Raw genomic sequence first — 21105 nt, 5'->3', positions numbered from 1 at the left:
CTCTTGAGGCCATATCCAAAGGTAACTGCAATACCTTGAACCTTAAACTTCCTGATAGCACGGTGGAAACAGGACCACTAAAATGTCTGGAGATTGTCTTGTAGCCCTGAGTTTGTCCTTGCTTGGCCTCAATCTTGTGTCTGACCTCTTCAGATCTTTCTCTCTTTCTTCTGTGTTCATTATAGTGCATAACACAGGTTAAATGAGTGATATTTAAAGTACAGCTATCTCCATATCGCCTCAGGGGTCCTGCTGTAATGTCCATTCACCTGACATGTTTATCCAAAGTTACTTACAGTAGAGGAAAGAGTTATATGTATCTGTTTAAATAAACCCTTGGTTATGAACTCATGACCTTTGCATTGTTAGTACATTGCGCTACTTTTTCAGCTACAAGAGCCATAAAGTAAAAGGACCTGCTTGACATTTATGTACTTCTTAAATAACACTAAGCTTGCCCAGACTATTCCAGGAAAAAGCAGCTAGGAATGATTTTTTTTGGTTTGTTACACAGCAAATCCAAATTTCAATGAGTTACCAAAAGATTTTCTAAATCGATAGATTTCTGTAAGAAATTATTTGGCCATGAGATGCAGAGAAATTAGATACAATCAATCAGGCTAGTCAACCCAGCTCCTTCATTTCCACAAGTTGACTGAGTCAACATCAGGAATGCCAGCAACCCAGTTCACGCCCTCCTCACACTGGAATCAACACTGCTGCAGCACCACCCACACCGGCCTCTGCACACAGTTTCTTTCCCAGGGCCATCAGCTTGGTAAAGAACCTGCATCTGTCCACCCACTGCATGCTCACTGCATTGCACACTATTGTTAATAGTGTTAATTATCTAAATTATATACTGTACTGCTGTCAGTCTCCACATCCCCATATTGTGTTACCTATTACACAATATGTTTAATTATTTAATTGTGCTGTCTTGTCCTGTATTGCATTGCTGTTTGTCCTATTTTCCCCTTACTCCAGTCTCTTCCCCTGCAATTCTGGCACAAATATTTCACTGTCCCCCAAACACGTGACAATAAGCCTTGAAACTTTAAATCATGTGCTAATGTTTGAGCCAGATTATTTAACAGAAGCCCGTACATTTTACTGTACAGCCTAGCAGTGCGCAATACATCCAGGTAACCAGCCTGAACTATGATGCTAAACAGGGAGATTCCGTAAATACTAAATTCCCTAGAATTTTGAGTAATTGAACAACCAAGGCAAAGTTAACCATAAACGGAGCATTCTGTGAACCTGAAAAGGATCTGGCATCTGACATTATTAAGCATTTTGAAGCCCACCCATCCATCCATTTTCTATAGCCATTTGTCAAGAATTTAGAACAAAATTTTTTTAAATGACCAACAAGGATTTACAGCGTTCTCCCCAACACCATGAATCACTAATCAGCTGCCTTTCTTTCTGACATAACATGATGTGTGTGCTGTTGTTCAGGGGCTCTAAAAACGTTTAATCCTGCCCTGTCCCACACACAAACATCACAGTCGAACACACTCCTATTTTTTTAATATAAAAATGTACATTTTTAATCACAGTTGTTTTTTTCACTGAACAGTGTTTGGATCACCAGCTCTCGGGGGTTATAGCTATGAGCCACATGACAGAGGAACTGCCTAACATTCTCCTTCCCTAATTAATCATTAAGAGGTGTTGGCAGCATGCTTGTTTAGACACGTAAAGTTCTCGTTCACAGTGTTCAGTTTTGACTGAATAAGTGACCAGTTATACTTCCAAATTTAATGTTTCAAGTTTTTTAGGGCAGGGCTTAGTTACTGTAAGCAGTAATACTTTCATCATATTCTGAAGAGCAGGAAGGAATTAAATTTATCCACTAGGAGGAGCTCTAAATGAAGTGACAGCTCTGTGGAACTGCTTGGTCTCAAAGTTGAACGATAAAGTAGATTCCAACTTAGACTGGGCATGGTTTTCATCTGCTCTTCTCTGGACACTGGATCTTATATCCGACCCTGTAGGCCTGCAGGTATACCCTTGCCTGATTGATCCTGGAAAAAAGGAGATTATTTAAACTTCCATTGAACGGGTATTTGTATGTGACAGCGTACATGCACTGTTATTACCTGTACTTGGTGCAGAGCTGGACGCCCAGAGGACCACAGCGATCCACATAACTTTCTCTGACCCCCTTGCGTACAGCCCGTGCCATGCTGACCACTGTGGTCACCACTGGACACATCCTGAAACAAGCAAGGAGAAACACTGGCTACTAAATTGAAATAGGGGTAATAACACATGCAAACAACACAAACATTCCAATGTTTTTTTTGCTTTGTGAAAAGGCTGAATGATTACCCCCAATAAAATTTAAATTGTGCCATCTAGTGGCAGGAGGCCGAAACTTACAATTTCTCACAGCGAAGTCCAGCGGTGCCTACTGGACAGGTGCACTTATTTTGAGGACTGCAGATGGCGCCGTGCTGGCAGGGCGGCACACAGGGTGTGGTTACCTCTGGAATCACAGCACAGACTCTCTCAATAAAGTGCTGCAGGGGCATCACTAGAGATTCTGAGCCCCAGGAAAGCATGTAACATTGGGCCCCCAACCAAGACCACTCCAATTATGTTCCAAATATTTTAGGGCCCCTGGAAACATCTGAATTTCCCACCCCTTCATAATGCCCCTGAATCGCTGACAGATGTCAGTGTGATTTCTGGATGAGATTTTGAGATCACTTCCACAAAACCTATAAACATATACCCATTTTTTAATTCAATTTTTAGTTTTTCTTTGGTGCATTTAGGAGTAAAGATTCACCCCTACCTGCCTCGCAGAGGTCCCCTGTGAATCCACCAGCACAGCGACACCTGTTAAGGCCCACACAAGTTCCACCATTCTTACACCCCTTCGGACACTGAACTGGCTCTGAGGAAGGGCAGACAGACATCAGCAGACCTCTCTGGAATACACTCCCATGTCATAACAAGTTCAAAATGTAACACCTCCAGAAAGCAGGAAAAGTTTAAAAACTGATCATTAATGAGCCTACAGCCTACACTAGCTAGGGGGCGCTGTTACGTTTTCTTCATACCTATCTGGCATCGCGCTCCTGTCCACCCTTCACTGCAGGTGCACTTGTTGACATCCACACATCTGCCGCCGTTCAGGCAGGGCGGTGTGCAGACGGCTGCAGAGAGAAAGAGCGACGAAGCAGCATTTCAGAAAGGGTCCCCCTAACACTCTCCCCAGGGTACGAGGGCCAGTCTGTCCCCAGTTCAGCAGTTATCATTCTCATGTGCCAGCAGATGTTCCACAGGTACTTCAACGACTCTGTCTGTCTCTGCTTAAGAGCTTGAGAGGAAAATGTGTCATCACAGGCATCATCTATATCAATGCAGCTCACCAATAACCTGAAGCTATGTCACTCAAAGCACGTAATTTAAAACACTCTTTTATGTTTTCCAGTGAGGTAAAAGGGTAAATGTACACATTTGTTGAGATTAAAAAATAAAATAACACTGTGTCTTTAAGAGAGACTGGTGAGGGATGCTGTGACTGTGGTGGTTTTTTTGGGTACTCACGACTGAAGCACTGTGGACCACTGTAGTCAGAAGGGCACTGGCAGGTGTTCGGGCCTACACAGCGCCCCCTGTTGACGCACGGCAGCTCACACACAGCTGGGTGAGACAGAGGGGGTGCAGTGGGGTGGGGTGGGGAGGACAAGTGTAGGACAAAAGGCCAGGTAAACATTATCCTTGGCCATGTGTCATGCAGGTGTGTGTGTCATCGTCATTAAAACGGACATGGGCTTTTTGTGCTGCTGTTGTTTGATGTTTGACAGTCACTGAGAAAATTTTATTTCCTTATCACCTACGATAAAGTGAGATGGTGAAGTGGATTTCTGAGGATCACTTGTCTCACAGGTGAGATGGACCACTGAGGTACATCACAGAGGATCACGTGTCTCACAGGTGAGATGGACCACTGAGGTAGATCACAGAGGATCACGTGTCTCACAAGTGAGATGGACCACTGAGGTAGATCACAGAGGATCACGTGTCTCACAGGTGAGATGGACCACTGAGGTAAATCACAGAGGATCACTTGTCTCACAGGTGAGATGGACCACTGAGGTAGATCACAGAGGATCACGTGTCTCACAGGTGAGATGGACCACTGAGGTAGATCACAGAGGATCACTTGTCTCACAGGTGAGATGGATCACAGAGGACTACCTGCCTGACAGGTGAGATGGATCACCATGGATTACCTGTGTGGCAGCCCGACCCAGTCCATCCAGCGGGGCACATACACATGTTCCAGCGCATACAGGTCCCTCCGTGAGCACATGGCGGGGAGCACATGGCTAGAACATGCCAAAATATGACAGGCACAAAGATAAGACAAAGGCAATATGACATCGGGTGTCTATTAACGGGCTGAGAGTTTACCTGAGCAGCCCGCTCCTGGGTATCCAGCGGGGCAGTCACACGTGTTGGGGGCCACACACACCCCGTAATTCTGACACGGGGGGTCGCAAAAAGCTGGGGAAAAGAGAGGGAGAGAGAAAGTGAGACATCACAGAACGCTGGATGCATGAAGTGGTGTGGTGATTAATGATCCCTAAACCAAGGCTGCAGCTTCAAATCCCAGAAGTGTCCTTGCTGTTCTCCCCTTTATCAGCTCCTTCGCATAAACTCTTCTAAAAAATAATCTAAAGGTAACCTGGTATAATACCTACGAACCAGGCACCTGGCCAAAAGTTGCAGGTTCTGCTCACAAACTTTGTACTTCAGAACATAAAATGTAACTCAATCAGGTCTTATCGGAGGCAGTGGAACTTGGCTTTGTGCCGCTGATGGCCTGATGATCTTGCGGGAAATGTATAAGGTATTCCTGCACCACAAATATCATGTGACTATACAGCCATTTTATCCTGCAAGACAGAACAGCTGAGCAGCTCATATGGGACAGAGAGCCCGGGTGTGAAAGAGGAACCCCTCCGACGCTCACGCTGGCACTTTGTGGGGTCGTCGGCACGGGCCTGGAAGCCCTTCCTGCAGCTGCAGTTGAAGGTGCCAGGGTGGTTGATGCAGAGCTGCTCGCAGCCGCCATTGGTGAAGTCACTGCACTCGTCTACATCTGGGGGAGGAGTGCACGGCAGGAGGGGGGTGACCCTTCAGGGCATGCAGAATCCTCCCCCCAGAAGCATCTCCACCACCCTCCAACACCAGGTGATAGGACGTGACCCATGGACAAGAACATTTTAATAAGACTAAATACAATTGTAGGGGTAATTATTATTATTATTATTATTATTATTATTTCTCTCTTTTGACTGTAATATGAGCTGTATTTAAAAGAACTGAATGATCATTGACTGATCATCCACTGATCATTCTCCCAGGATCCTCTCTTTCCCCCCTTGCCCTTCCATTCTCTCACCCACACAGCTCCGCTGGTCCGCCCCGAGCATCCAGCCTGCATTGCAGCTGCAATGGACATGCCCCTCTGTCCATACTGTACACCTGTGACCACAGCCTCCATTCCGTAGCTGGCAGGAAGTCACATCTTACAGGGATGCACAACATCACAGAACAGGAAAAATGACAGGCACAATTGGATTATTAATCAGGAGACAGGGTGATGATAAATAAAGAAAAAAATCAAAGAAGGAAAGTCAGAGATAAAGTAAGAAGAGTTTGAAGGGACATACTGATGCAAGTAATGTTGTCCTTGTCCAGCAGAAGAGGCTCAGGGCAGAGGCAGATGTGTCCACCGATGGTGTTGGTGCAGCTGTGAGAGCAGCCGCCATTTTGAAGCTTGCACTCATCGATGTCTGGGGCCGGAGCGCAGACACATAAAGGAGAGCATATAAAGACATGGCTCATTTACCGTAGAAAAATGAACGAAGAGATAAAATCACTACAAATGCATACAGCAGGAACACAATCACACCAGACACATACAGCAGGTATACACGCTCTACTGACGGAGCTAACACACACATCACGACAGACACACACAGCGAGTGCACAATTACTACAGACACATACAGCAGGTACACGATCACTATAGATACACACTGCAGGTGCATCATCACTACAGACACACATAAGTATTAAAGACGTTTCTCTACCGATGTCTGCTGTAATGTCAAGAACATCAAGATTATTCCAGGCCTCCCCTAGGAAGAATGTCCTCACAGCACCATCAGCCATGTGTTCAGCAGGCGGGTGAGAAAGCAGGAGGCCCTACTGTACATACCTACACATTTAAAGCCATCCACGTGCAGCTGGAAGCCTGAGTGGCAGAAGCACTGAAAGGAGCCTTCGGTGTTGGTGCAGACCTGCTCACACGGGCCTTTAGGTGATGCACACTCGTCCACATCTATCAGGAAGATCAGGGCAAAGGTATCACTGAAAATACAGTAAAGGTGAGACTTCACATTCCAAGAGCAAGAGCCCCAACCCTACATTGTCCTTGGTTACTGACATCAAGCAACACTAAATACTGAATACATGATACCTGGAAACCCAACTACCTGAGACATTACATCACACGTGGTCCAGAGAACACTTGAGAACTGGGAATGTATTAGTTGTCTGCAAAGCACAGGATACTAGAATACACTTCCTTTGCCCCCACAATCTATCTGTCTATCTGGGAAATATGTCTTTCATTCATCAGGCTGAAGTGTCCTCGACGGGATCCTCCTACCGGTGCAGTTGTGTCCATTCTCCTCCAGAAGGTAACCCAGCTGACAGTGGCAGTGATACGACCCAGGCTCATTCCTACAGCTATGCTGGCAGTACCCGTTCTTCATGGCACACTCGTCCACATCTGCAATGAGCATCGATAGATGCCCAACAGCAGGAGGTGACAGAGGTCAAACACGTCAGAGGGTGAGGAAACCATGAGGTTGGGTGTCTGCCACAATGACACTTCATCTGCTGCTGTGTAGCAGACTGAGGTTACAGGTTCAGAGAGGTCAAGTCTAGGGGGGAGAGTCTGACCCAAACCCACATCTCACCCACCGAAACAGGAGTGGCCATCACCATTGAAGCCCTGAGAGCACTGGCAGAAGTAGGAACCGATGATGTTGCCGCAGTGGGCGTTGGTGTCACAGCGGTGCTGGCCAGATGCACACTCATTCTCATCTGGGGTAGAGAAGAGAAAGGTGGAGAGGAAGAGCAGAGCAGCGGGAAATGATCTCTTGAAAAGTGATCCGTCACGCAAGATGGATGCAAAAACTAGAAATACTTCATGTTATTTTTTATGTTTGTCTATTTATATGTTTGTTTTTTATAGAATGGTGCTCATTGGTTAACAGAAAAAGAGCCATAATTAGCTTTATAGGCTAATTTACATCTGGCCAGTTTTTAAATAAAGGCAGCCAAAAATCTGAATAAAATACCTTATAATAAATGACACATACTAATAATGTACATAGATACTAATACCCAAAGCGATACAATGCAAACACACAAACAGATCAATAATGAGCATAGAATACAGTGGAATCAGATGGCTTTGTGTCCCATGACAAATGGATCACAACAATGAGATTTCCAAATTTGTTTAGCAAATGCTTTCATCCAGGGTGATATCTAAGTGAGGAAGACTTGGGGTCAGAGTTTGGAATGAGCCAGCATCCTTGGAGCAGCTGGGGTCAAAGGCCTTACTCAAGGGCCAAATAGTGATAATTACTCTGGCAGCCACAGGATTCAAACCCACAACCTACCGACCACAGGCACAGATACCAAACCTACTGACCCACAACCACCCCACTGAAAGCTTAATTCCTCACAACACTGACTGGCAAGGAGGCTGGAACTAGTGTTGTAGTCAAGACCGCCTAAACCGAGACCAAGACATTGCCGAGACCGGAGGGTATCAAGACCAAGACACTGCCGAGACTTGAGGGTACCAAGACCAAGACCAAGACACACTAAGGCGAGACCAAGACCAAGACTGGTCGAGACCAAGACCAAGACCAAGACCGAAAACAGACTAGGGCTAGAATCGACATCACATTACCCAGATCAACTGTAGAGAAAAAAGGCATTGCTGTAAAGTGTCATTACTCGTTAAATCAAATTCATGTTATCTTTTCAATTATATTGTCCATATGTCCATATGTCTCTCATTTAAAATCTCCCAGATTTGTCATAGTTACGAGACCTGATAGAAAATAATATTCTCAGAAATCCTCTCCTATAACCATTTTATCAGACCTCGTCAAGGGAAAGAGATGGGATGTACCAGAAAGATGTTCATATTAAGTCTCTTATACCAGGGACAGAGGCCTCGGGTAAGCTATGAATACAGCTATGTAATGATCCTTTGCTTTGAATTGAAGAGAATGAGCCTCCAGATTGACTTGCACCTCCAAGACCGTGCTTTCTAATCAATGTAAAATACCTAATTTATTTGAATTATAACTATGCTATAGACTTCGCGGACATTTTCGGACATTTTTTTGCCGATGTATGATACGATGTGTATGATGTGTGTGGACTGTGAAGCACTGGCAGTGTCCGTGGAGAAAATGTATAAAATGTAACGTTTTTGAAATGGATGCATCTGACTGGTTGCATTTGAATTGAGGCGCGTAATAAATAATGATACTGTTCTGTGAGGATGTGCAGTTTTCTCTTTTTTTCCCCATCCCATCGAGACCGCTATGTCCGAGACCAAGACAAGACCGAGACCAAATAGAGTCGAGACCAAGACAAGACCGAGACCGAATAGAGTCGAGACCAAGACAAGACCGAGACCACAAAAAATTGGTCTCGAGACCGGTCTCGAGACCAAGACCGGTCTCGAGAACTACAACACTAGCTGGAACTCCTCTTACTGCACCCCACCCCATGGGACACAGGTCCCACTCTCACCCTCGCAGTGGGTGCCGTTGCCCCGGTAACCCTGCTGGCACACACAACGGAAGCTCCCCAGGGTGTTTTCACAGACCCCCCACCCAGCGCACACGTCTGGGGTTTCGCTGCACTCATCCACATCTGAAAGACAGAGAAAGAAAAAGGAGAGATGGAGAAAAGAAAGAGGGAGGGAGAGACGAGAACAGGAACGGGATGTAAGAAAGACAAAGGGTATGTTTTATATGAAGAATAAGGTGAAAAAGGAAGAAAAAGAGAAGGAAAAAAGAGAAAAAAAACATAAATGAAAAGAAGAATGGTAAGAATGACCCCACAGTACTCTTTGAAAAAGGGCTCACGGTACCTTGGCACATGTTGTAGCCTGGACACGGAGGACCTGGAATGGGACGGTATGGGAGAAGACAGGGGAGCAGAGAATGGACATGTGCAGGAAAAGAGAAAGTCAACAGGTTCTCCAGCAAGCAGCCAAACATGCACATGATCTCACTGTAAAAACGAGTAAGAAACTGGAAAACACAGATGGGGGGATGGAACGTGGAATCAGCCATGGACGCAGAAAATATACAAAGACAGACAGGGCAGGCAGACACATCAAACAGGGGGAGTCAGAGAGTCGCTGTCTGTCAGTCTGCCCGTCAGAGACACATAATGCCCCATAGAGGCGAAACACAGTAACAAAGCCAGCACTGAAACTGAAAGGGCTTCAGAGTGTTCTGACTGTCCCTCTGTATGTGTAGCAGGTAGGAAAATGAGAGTGTTTCCTTCAAGCATAGCTGATATAAGATATTTTGTCACAGGATAAAACAGCCTAAGAGACCCAATTTCGGTTATAACTCAATTTTTAAGCTTTCAGTTAAAGTTAGCCCTTAGTTTAAGATACATCAGGTTTGCAATATTTTGACATTACGACGCTCCAATGATGACCATCGTTAAATAATTGTACATCAGCAAAACTTCAGTTTTTCCATGAGTGATCGGTTTGGGTAGAGAGTGATCGGTTTGGGTAGCGAGTGATCCGTTTGGGTAGAGAGTGATCCGTTTGGGTAGCGAGTGATCCGTTTGGATAGCGTGTGATTGGTTTGGATAGCGTGTGATCGCTCTGTACGGTATGATGGTTCACTCATATGTGTTGCTTGTTGAATCATGTCCTGTGTGTCTCTGCATTGAATTACATTAATGTTGAGTACATAGATACAGTAGTAGGGGAAGGTGAGCATTATGAATATCAGTTCATACAGTACTTTTTAAAGTTCAGCAATGCTATATACATCCACATGACTAACATGTGTGCTGTCGAGGAGTCGACTAGGCATACGAGCGGCCAGTCTGAGCTTCCGATGAATGACCAGGTATAAGTGTAAGCAGTACTGCACAGGAGTTACACAACAGCTACACAACATCATACACAACTATTAACAAAATAAGAACCTAATAAGACTATTTAATAACCAGAAGTACAAAATAAGAACATTCAGGAAACATAATTAGGCATCAGGTTGCTAGAAGAATTCATGGAACAGATGTGTCTCGCGGCATTGACTGGTGGGCAGACAGACGGGCAGCTAGACAGAGACAGACGGGCAGCTAGACAGAGACAGACGACCAGCTAGACAGAGACAGACGGCCAGCTAGACAGAGACAGACGGCCAGCTAGACAGAGACAGACAGGCAGCTAGACAGAGACAGACGGGCTCACCCACGCAGGCTGGCATCTCCAATCTGAAGCCCGCCCTGCACTGACACACGTAGCTGCCAGCAGTGTTGATACACATGTTGCCCAACTCACGTCGACAGTGTTCTTCAAAGCTGCACTCATCTACATCTGATTGTCCAGACAGACACAGGCCCGGTTATGCAGAAACAACACACAACACAAACAGGAAGCAAAACTCCAACTAGTCCCCAGCGTGAGGAAACGGGGACAGAGGAAGCAGGTGTGGGGACAGACTCACCCACACAGTTTTTTGCATCCAGTGCCAGCACATAGCCGGCAGGGCAGGAGCAGGAAAAGGACCCTGGCAAGTTCCTGCACTTGGCCCCACCCCCACATGCCTGAAGCCCCGATACCGCAGATAGCTCACACTCGTCAATGTCTGTAACATGTGCACACATTTCATTAAGCCACTACATGGACTTTAACACCCAGTTTCTATTTCCTCTGTAGCCACTACTGATCCACAGATTATTCACCACTGCAGATATGCATCTGTGTGTCATCTGCGCACCCTCACACCCCTCCGGCCTCCTCAGGTAACCATGGTGACAGGTGCACAGGAAGGAGCCGGCTGTGTTGGAGCAGTTGGCATGGGGCCCGCAGGGGCCTGGGTAGTCCCCCTGTGCACACTCATCCACATCTGGGGGGGGGGGGGGGTGGGCACAGAAAGAACATGCTGAGGAATGATAGGTTTGACAAGGGGGCAACAAGTGCACACTAACATGGGGTCGGCGAAAAGAAGCATTCCGACATGCCTGTACTTGTGGAAGCAGCAAATAAAGCATAAAGCATGTTAAAATCAGATTTACCATGGCACTCTGCTGCCCCCTGCTGCTTGAACCCATTCGGGCAGGTACAGTTTTCACCCTGCAACACCAGGTGCCCCAGACAACCACAACCAGCGGCTCCCCTTCTGGGGCAAGGGGAGGTTGTAGCAATGTCTGGTGGCTTTGTGCTGGGGGTAGAAACCACTAGGGAGACTTCAGAGTAGTACAAGAGAGAGACATAGATTTAGTAAACAGAAATCAATGTTTTAATGCAGTGTTTGCTATGGTTTACATCATACTGTATCATTAAACTTCATAACAAGACTTGACTCACTCACCTGTTGTAACTGCATCTTGTTCTTCCTCGCCTATGTTCTTGGTGGTGTTTTCAATCACTAGATTCTTCCAAAATCAAACAAAAATCCCAAAAAGTATTGTCTTGTTAAATATTGACAACCATGTACCGAAAGGCTGTAGCTGAACAAGGATGAAAGATGTTGGTACAATCTGCTGTCAGCCTCTCATCTAAAGAAAAACACCAAATGAGTCCAACTCTAATTTCATTAATAAGATCGTTATGGTAATATTAACACTAACCTGTGTCATTGTGAGCTCAGGCTCTCGGTTTTGCTGAATTTCATTGGACTGGGGAGTCGTCAGGTCGGCGACGATCAGCACCACCAAGAAGGCCAGTGGCGTTAGAATAATCTGTGCCCCGGGCAATTTCATCTCCTGGTGAAACTAGATACAGTCAATGAAAATGGTTCCACGTCACAAACACATCAGGAATGTGAACGATATTTTCTTAGACCTTTTCCATTTAGCATTAAAGTAAGTAGATCAGGTACTGCATTTTCGTGCTCTGGGCCAAATTTCGTAGGGCAGTTACGGGACCGGCCTACCGTAATTAAATTTAGTTTATTTAAATAGCATTGGCTTTTGCTGACACAAAGCATTACGGGAGTTTTATTAAAAGCTTTCGTTGCACTATAAAATCCTTTACAAGTTCAGTTAAGGTTTTAAAAGCCAAAAAATGCTTTACTTCATCGACTTCCTCACTGCAGTAATGTGATGAAAAATAGGCTATTATATGCACGATTTGTTGGAAAAGATAACTATGCTAAGATATTTCAGTGAACATGCAAAATCGAATGTGCAGTATCTAATGATGTGCTCCTCGATGCACGACAGCTACTTTTCTCCAAAATTCGCTGCCTCTGTAAATCATTTGGAATGGTGAAAACAACGTACAAAGATAGCAGTCATGCAAACAATGCAACACGCTGCGTTTGACAATCGATTACCTGAAAAGAAATGGGGATAAACTTGGCTACTTAAAACACTCAGATTACAGGCGTCCGGACTCACACAGACCCAAAAGCCTTGTTCAGAGATTCAACATCCTGTCTTTCAATAGTTTACTTCCCATTCTTAAATCCCCAAATGAGCTGCGAAGTGGAACCACCGGACCCCTATGGATATTCACTGCGGCGTTCACGCATCTCCACGCCTCAGATGCCTGTCCCCCTCCAAAAAAAAGCCTTCGCCGCGGGCGGAGTAGAGGAGATGAAAAGGGACAGACATCAAACAACTCGTCTAGTTCTGATCTGGCGTCATTTAGATGTATGCATATAGCCTAATGCAACCGCGTGAGGGAGAGGAGACTGCCAGGAGACTTTCATTTACGTTTAAATGCATATATTTCACCTTAAGGCACGTGCATTATTTTACCGCCTATTTGCGGTTAAAAACGTGTCCTACAGTGCAATAGACGAGGTCACAATTCCAAATATCCAGCAATCCACCTTCAATACCGCATATCAACTGGGATCTTTTGTATTTTCTTGTGGCTGAAGCTTCGACTGCAGAAAAGCAGTGTCCTATAGCCTCCTCTGGTATTCTGTGGTAGCCATAGCGGAGCCAAAACGAAAGATTGAATGCTGTAATCAAAGCAGTTTAAGTGGCTGTATAAGATTATCATGAGAAGTAATTAAAAACATTTTAGAGTTTAAACTGTAAACAAATATAGGCCTACTTGGCTTTTCCCTCTGAAATTGTATATATTGCTAACAAAAGTACGTGGTTTAATTTGTATTCTATTTTCTATTTACTGATTATTACACTTTTTTCCTTCTGTGACATATCTAAAGAAAATCATTGATTGAAGACTATTTAAATAGCGTTTTAACAATAATAAGCCTAAATGATTAAATTATTAATTTATTCTATATTTTAAACACTTAAAATATGTATATGATTTGGTATTTTATTAAGATAACGAACATGAATAGTGTTCTCAAAAATCAAGAAAAACACTTTTACTAAGAAGTTAGATTAGATTAGATTAGATTAGAAGCTTTATTTGTCATTGCATAAAATACGTAGTATTAAACACAACGAAATTTAGAGTTGCCACTCTTAGTCAGTGTTTTAAAACCAATATAGTTAAGAATTAACAAATCTGCCCCAAGGCAGCCTACCCACACTCACTCATACACTCCCCCCAACCCTATTCACTCCTCTCACCCAAAACATTAGTCCCCACCTTCCAACCAAAACAAGACACTCCCCTGCACAAAGGTATAACATCATAGTAAACGTAACAGCATCAGACTATCAAATGCCTGTTGTTAAAGTGCGATGGTGATGAGGATAAAGTGATCAAATACAATTTCCAGAGACATAGTTAATCATTGCAGACGGTGGAAGGAGGGGGGGGGGGGGATTGGGGTGGTGGGTGACCAATGTCTGCAGAGGGATATTGTTTTTGTTAAGTGAACGTATGGCCCAGGGAAAAAAACTGTTGGAAAGTCTTGTATAAAGTTAGATATGTATAAAATATTTACTAAAAGCTTTATTAAACAAATGTTGAATCTGTAATTCCCGAAACGGACTGAAGCTCTGCAGCTATACACGATTGTCCTCCGTACTTATGTCAGCTGCTCCAAGGTTTTGCATTGTATTTCAAACACAGACACCGTTTTTAAAGGCGAGACACCAGACAAACAGGGAGCCTAAAGGCATCTGAAGTTCTGAACTCCTGCGTAGAGCCTGAATTAACTAGGCTTTGGCTGCATTAAGAAGGCGCTGTGTATTCAGGAGGGTGATCTGGTCATCTATTTGCTGGGATAATAATGAAACACTTTCACTAGTGCCACTCGATCAGTGTCCTAACGACAAAGATGTAACCTAACAACGAAAACTCTAGCCATAATAACAGAAGTTCGTTAATATTTTTTTTTCTTTAAATATAATGTTTCAAGCCATTCGTTTATATGATACATTGGGGTATTATATACACGGATATAAACTTCTCTATCTCTAGATCTCTGGGTTTCCAAGCAACAAAGACTCACACTACAAGGCGAGTAAATCCGAGATTCAGCAAATCTAAAAGTTTAACAATAATCAGAGATAAACGTTTTGCTTTACGCGTGTTAGTAAATTGATAGTGGCAGTTTATTACCCTGTTTTATATTTCCCTAGTTCAATTGTCGTTTTTTTGGAGAAACCATGGAGTACGCGACCTTAACTGCCGAGAAGTTTTGTCACAGTAAAAATTCCCTCCCACCATTTTATTTTGGAATGAGCAGCAGATGGACCACACAGAAAAGTAATGTCGGGTCCTAAAGGTACCGGGGAAACTGACGTAGACAGCACCGCGGAGGGGGAGGCTGAAATGTCCGCGACCCCGGAGCATGACGACGTCCCTACGCGGACATCTGGCGCAGTCCCCGAGCAGACAAAGCGTCGCGACCGGTATTTAACGCTTGGGCCGCAGGAGGGTCTGACCGCCAGCGCGTGCAGTGTGGGAAAGGTTTGTGGGCTGAAGGAGCTATACTACATTAATATCTGCTTGTATACGTATTCCATGTCTCTGCCGTAACTCATATTCTCTCCCTGCATTCTCTTTCTTATCTTGATTTCACAGACGGAACATTATGATGTCAGACCCTGTGTGAGCCATACCGTACAGGACATACATATTACCTATGACGACCCAGTGCATCACGTGACCAGCAGCAAGGAAACGGTTGGCTTCATCAGCGGGTGCAGGACAGAGGTTAGTTACAGGTTGTAAGTCCATGCATGCCTGATTTCTGAGGAGTACCCAGATCTGATGACAGCAGATACTGATAACTTTAGGATATAGATATTTAGAATTAAGTGACACACCTCAGCAGACAACAACAGAATGTGTCCTCTGCATTTAACCCATATCATATGTGACAGCTAATCTTGCTCGGGGTACCTCAGTGGTGTCTTGCTGGTCAGGGAATCGAACCTGCAATCTTTCAATTACAAGTGTGCTTCCCTAACCATTAAGCCACCTTCAAGTTACACGTTGTGATGAGAGATGTATTGATTGCGTGCACATTATGCAGTTTGTCCAAGTTTGACAGTGTCCCCCTCTGCAGGAGCTGAAGAGGATGATGAGTGTATTGTATTTAAGTGTCTTACATTACGACATACCTGTTGTCTGTTCCACTAGGAATATGCAGCTTTGCTAGCAAGGAACAGGGATCTGGAAGCCCTCCAGCAGGAGGCGGTAGAATGCAGGAAGAGGAAGCCTACTGTCAGGCAGCAGGCGGAGGAAGAGGCTTTCAGACGCTACATGAAGATCGTCTGCAATGAGCCACTTTGCCCAGAGGTGGCACACACATTTCGATATGTACACACACACACACAGGTTTATTATTATATCTTTATGGGGACTCTCCATTCATTTCTATGGGGAAAACCCTAATCCCAACATGACGACCTTAACCCTTACCCAGCCCTAACCTTAACCATGAGTAACCAAACAAAATACAAGACTTTTGGCATCTTAGTTTTTTGACTGCATTCACAGATCTTTGTGGGGACCTCAAAAAAACAAGTTTTTATTACATTGTGGGGGCCGTTTGGTTCCACACACACACAAGCACATTTTCATGAATACTATAGAACACTGGTTCTTTACATTGGGTTTTGTACAATTCAAAGGAACCTATTCACAATTTCAGGTACATGTTTAAAGATTTATGTATCCTTTTATTTGTACTATTCAGACCATTTTCCTCTGCTGATGCTGCCCAAGAGAGGACCATATGCATATTTTTTTCTAGCTCATTTTCAAACTTCATATGAGGATACCTTCCCCCTACAGACAGTCCCTCCAGGATGGGTCACTGGCAGCCCACCCCTGACCCCACCGAACACAAGAAAGAGCAAGAAAGTGAAGGATGGAAATGCAAAGGAAAGTGTCACAATGCTGCCTTCCTACCTACAGTTTAACCTGCATTCATCTCAATTGCATATGTCTCCAGTCCTCTTAGCTTTTGCCACTCTGATAAATGACTGTTTGAAAACTACCCCATAAGTTAGTTGTGTGATCTGATGATGTTCATAAAGTTGTAGGAGGAACATTAGGGTCTTGCCTCACCACTTTACAGATTTTGCCTCCTGCTAGTTCTAACCTCCATTTTCCTGTCTGCGATGTTCTAACAGTGGAATAACCTCATTTCAACAGACCCCACCTGAAGCTACTGGTTCCTTAGCAACCAGTGGAGGAACTAAAAGAATTTAGACTCAGAAAGACCACGTCATTCCAGATTTCCATTCCATGCTACTGCAGCAAGTGTTACTTTGAGGCAAGTGGACATGGTAATCATTAACATGCTAATTTGATTTTCTCCTCTGCAGAAGAACAGCAGGATCCCTGGACTTAGGCCTCCACTTGGTCGTGCCCACATGTGGCAAAGCCAAGGGTTCCCTAATGAGCTGGGGGCTGAATCTGAGAGTCAAACAAGTATGAAGGTGTGGGAACTCACAAAACTTCAAAATACTCAGTCTCTGAGGGTCAGTGACAGCAGTGAGATCCTGGTCTACAAAGAGGTGAAGAAGATGAACATGGGCTTACCAGCAGGACTGAGAAAAATCCCTCTAAGAGCAGCCACACCTACCTCAACCTTGGTGGAGACCTCCACTGTCTCCTCTGTGAGTGGGGTGGAGGAGCAGTGGATGGTCAACAGTCAGGACACCTCCCTTTCTCCCCAGCACCCCAAGCTTACCGCAGTCCCACTTTCCAGGAAAGAAACACCTCCAGGAACGCCCCACAAGAAGCCCACAACTCCCCAGTCCTGCATTCCTTCCCCCAAGCTCCCAGAATTCATCAAACAATTTGTGGACCATGACTGGTGTAAAGAACTGTTCCCAGAGCTTAAAGTGAGTCCTGTTTTCCCCCAAAATGCTCAGTTTCAAGTTTAGGAGTGAATGTTCCTTCATTATCTACAGTCTAAGTGTATGTTTGCTGAGTTACAGTGTATATGTGGAGTATAACAGCTTGACAGTTGGCTGGGGTTTCCAACCAGACTCGGCACACCCTCAGGCCCAAAGACTTTGCCCAGCTACTGCTGAAGCACATGGAGTGTGTTGAGGCAGAGACCAAGATGCAGATGCTAAAAGCGCTGTGGGGGCTACACCAGCAGGGTGCACTAGAGATCAGTGAGGAGATCTGCACCGGCCTCATTGACGTGTTGAAGTCGTCTACCTCGTCAGCAACAGTGGGTCCTCAAGGGTCGCCTTCCATGCCCTGTATTACATGACAACTCACATCATGCTCCATTTCACTGAAAACTTCATAGGTCACATTGGACCCTAGGTCATGTGATACCTGAGGAAACTAACATTTTTTTAAATAGAAAAAATAGCCTTTGTGTATATAGCCTTTTGTGCCATATGGGATCTGAAATGATTTTTGTAAAACACTAGTCCTACTCATGCTAGCAATGTCTCATGTGTGTTTGTGTCTTCAGGCTAGTGAGAAGCATTTTCTCACCCAATTATTGAGCACACTAGTATCCCTGGATTCTGCCAGTCAGAAGCTGGTGGTGGAGCTGCTGGCCTTTCTGGTCCATGGAGAGCTACAGTGAGTCCCAGTCAGGTGGAGGCATATGGGTCTTGTCCAAAGGCAAAGAACATTCGGTTGTGGTTTAGAAGTTTCAAATTTCACTTGTGATGGGCATCCATTGGTCTGTATCAGGCATCATGTACCTGCAACATGTACCTGTTATGAGAGTCACAGATAGATGCTGCCGTTGTAGATGCCAGTACTTATGCATTTGTTGACCATGACAGGGACACTGCCCAGTATTTGCTGGAAGCGATGGGTGTGAAAGAAGTAGACCTCTGGCTGCGCCCTGAGGTAGAGTTCTGGGACACTGGATTGGCTGGGAATCTGGAGCCCCAAGAGGTGCTGAGGAAGAAAGCCGCTGATTGGTTGGAACTCTGGACCTATCAGTACAAGGTGAACAGGGTGACCCATGGCATTAGAGTGAAACAGAAGTCCAGAGAATCAGACTATACTTTCAGGTCTTTAGGATGAGTGAATTCAGTGGTATATAAGGAAGAAAAGCCACATGGGAACATTGTTTAAATATGAACTGAAATAGAAGTTATTTTTGGTTTGCAGGCTTCATGAAGTCAACAGGGTAATTGTCAGTTGATTAATATGTAATCTTGTGTAGGAGAAATCCTGAGCTAACAAGAAAAGTTAGGATAAATTTTTCTAGTTAAAAAAGAAGGCATTGATTGAGAGTACAGAGGCCAAAGGTCAAACGCTGACTCCCGCCTCTTGGGCCTTCGTTGGGTTGCCAGGTCAGAAACAGAACCTCGTTCCCCCAGAACCTGAGAGTGAAGGACCTGTTCACCCCTGTCGATGTGCTCAACTATTTCTGCTCTCAGAGAAGGGGAAGGCAGAAGCCCCAGCCATCATCCCGTCCGCCTGTCCAAACAGAGACCAAACTTCTCTCATCCCCAAATTACAGGTGTGTCAGCTGAGCAGGTATGTCAGCTATGCAGGTGACCCTGGGGGATTAGGTGTACTGTGTCTAAGGCTGTATTTGACCCCAGGTTGCAGCCGGTTTACTGCCTAGGGGAAAGGCTTACCTCAGAACAGAAGCCTCACACTAAGGGTAAGTGTCTATCCTCTTATATAAGATGGCATCTGGCTTGACTGTGTGTTATAACTATGACAGAAGCATGACTTTGGAACCTACAGTGGCTGGGAATATTATCCTGTCAATCACTGATATATTTAAGCCATGTATCATTGGTTTGGTGATGCTTGGCAATGACACCCATCAGAGACGTCAAACCCATCATTAAAATATCTTGCCCTTGTAGGGTGGTGTGTGGCTCAGATAACTGGGGTGCTATACCTGTGGTGAAACATCATGGGTTTAAATCCCAGGGGCCTCCCTTACCTAAAAGCATGCTAACACCTACATATACAAGTGTATCCATCTCAGTAGTGCAGAGCAGGCTAATTGCACAGCCACTTCCGTACGTTCAAACCACGTTAGTGCAGATGCTGTCCAAACAATGCCCTCTTTTCACGGGACAGGTGTGATCCTGCCCCCGCTGCTGAGCCGCCACCCCCCCACCAGCTTCCCTCCCTTCATCTCCCTGCCCCTGCCCCACGTCAGCACAGGCCACTTCCCCTTTGCCTTCTCCTACTCCGAAGACTGGCGACCCCTAGTGGGGACACGGCAGCACTACTTCTTCCTGGAGCGCTCTTTTGTGGACAATTACAGATGACTGTGCTCAGGGGTATGGGAGACACCCCCCACTCGGACCGTCGGGTGCTCCGCTAAACAGCAGCGAAACTAAAGAATCCATATCTGGGTTAAACCTGCTGCCACCAGCATTCTGTTTTATTTACCAAAAATCTGTGTAGCACAAAATGGTGGTAAGTGTTTTTTTAATTGCAGTTGTCTGTGTTAGAGAATATGCACACTGCTATATGGTCATATATACACTACCAGTCAAAAGTTTTCGCATGCACATTTCGCATGTACATTTACTAAAAATACACAAATATCTTTGATTTTTTTATTGACCCCATGGGAAAATTCTCTTTACACCTCCCCCATCTTGCTCTCTGTAGGTGAGAGCAAGCTAGCCACGAAGGGCAGCCACCAATAGCAGCGCCCAGGGAGCTGGGGGTTAAGAGCACTGGCCTAGGACCGGCAGATGTGCTGAGGCTGGGCTTGGAACTGGCCAAGGACCTACAGATGTGCTGAGGCTGGGCTTGGAGTGGTCTTCTGATCACAGGCACAGAGGCTTAGCCCTCTGAGCCATACACTGCCCCCCTCATCAGAGTAACGTCCTCTAGCAGTTATAACAGCACAGAAAGGCATTCTTTCTACAAGGGACATTAAACACTGCTGTTTCTTGGGATGAAACGGTTAACTAGAGCATTTAAAGGTCAATCTAGAATTTGACTATGCCATCACCGCACAACCAGTTAATAGGATGTTAGACATGCACTGTTACATACTCTTTCCAAGGCTTAACAAGAAAAAAAAATTGCAGTGAAAAAGTGGTAAAACCTTGTGCTGTGCAAAAACTTTTGACTGGTAGTGTATGTCCACACGTAGGTCCCTGTTAATTACATCATTTTTACTGATCAAAACAGATCAGAATAAAAAATATATCATTCTTTTTTTTATCATTTACAAATAGCATGGGAATAAATTCATTTAAGAAGTAAAAACTCTGAAAATCCTTTAAATTGTAAAGAAAAATAATAAGGCTGTATATGATCATAGCTGCCCTTTCATAAATATTGCCAACAAGGGGACACGTAAGTCCAATAAAGCAATTTAGATAGATGGACAGTAGCAGTGATTGATTGGACAGTAGCAGTGATTGATTGGACAGTAGCAGTGGTGACAAAGACACAGTGGATTACAAAGC

General features: G+C 44.8%; 2 protein-coding genes across 6 annotated transcripts; one reads left to right on the top strand and one right to left on the bottom strand.

Annotated features, from left to right (window-relative positions):
• Nucleotides 1-1521: 1521 nt before the first annotated feature.
• On the bottom strand, nucleotides 1522-12957 carry LOC111850177 (uncharacterized). Of its 4 annotated transcripts, none has more exons than XM_072712829.1 (23): nucleotides 12669-12957; nucleotides 11962-12096; nucleotides 11703-11766; nucleotides 11407-11577; nucleotides 11109-11237; nucleotides 10836-10976; nucleotides 10580-10705; nucleotides 9227-9259; nucleotides 8884-9006; nucleotides 7024-7146; nucleotides 6707-6829; nucleotides 6254-6376; nucleotides 5703-5825; nucleotides 5432-5557; nucleotides 5000-5128; nucleotides 4438-4530; nucleotides 4257-4352; nucleotides 3568-3663; nucleotides 3078-3173; nucleotides 2810-2911; nucleotides 2392-2497; nucleotides 2109-2225; nucleotides 1522-2033 (listed from the first exon to the last, which is right to left on the bottom strand). In XM_072712829.1, the coding sequence occupies exons 2-23, from the start codon at nucleotides 12091-12093 to the stop codon at nucleotides 1958-1960; spliced, it is 2448 nt and encodes an 815-aa protein (XP_072568930.1). In that variant the 5' UTR covers nucleotides 12094-12096; nucleotides 12669-12957; the 3' UTR covers nucleotides 1522-1957. The 4 variants fall into 4 exon arrangements, with proteins under 4 accessions (XP_072568930.1, XP_072568929.1, XP_072568933.1 ...); XM_072712828.1 differs by having other exon boundaries at nucleotides 11962-12105; nucleotides 12669-12956; XM_072712832.1 differs by lacking the exon at nucleotides 9227-9259 and having other exon boundaries at nucleotides 11962-12105; nucleotides 12669-12956.
• Nucleotides 12958-14867: 1910 nt separating this feature from the next.
• wdr97 (WD repeat domain 97) lies at nucleotides 14868-21026 on the top strand. 2 transcript variants are annotated; one of them, XM_072712835.1, is made up of 10 exons: nucleotides 14868-15181; nucleotides 15296-15427; nucleotides 15857-16015; nucleotides 16514-17571; nucleotides 17718-17909; nucleotides 18162-18274; nucleotides 18484-18652; nucleotides 19003-19172; nucleotides 19258-19319; nucleotides 19751-21026. In XM_072712835.1, the coding sequence occupies exons 4-10, from the start codon at nucleotides 17098-17100 to the stop codon at nucleotides 19942-19944; spliced, it is 1374 nt and encodes a 457-aa protein (XP_072568936.1). In that variant the 5' UTR covers nucleotides 14868-15181; nucleotides 15296-15427; nucleotides 15857-16015; nucleotides 16514-17097; the 3' UTR covers nucleotides 19945-21026. The 2 variants fall into 2 exon arrangements, with proteins under 2 accessions (XP_072568936.1, XP_072568938.1); XM_072712837.1 differs by having other exon boundaries at nucleotides 16416-17571.
• The last annotated feature ends 79 nt before the right edge of the window (nucleotides 21027-21105 follow it).

This window comes from Paramormyrops kingsleyae, chromosome 1, assembly GCF_048594095.1.
Source record: "Paramormyrops kingsleyae isolate MSU_618 chromosome 1, PKINGS_0.4, whole genome shotgun sequence".
Lineage (NCBI taxonomy): Eukaryota > Metazoa > Chordata > Actinopteri > Osteoglossiformes > Mormyridae > Paramormyrops > Paramormyrops kingsleyae.
Note: the sequence above shows the minus strand (reverse complement) of the source record. Positions and strands in the feature narration are given on the sequence as shown.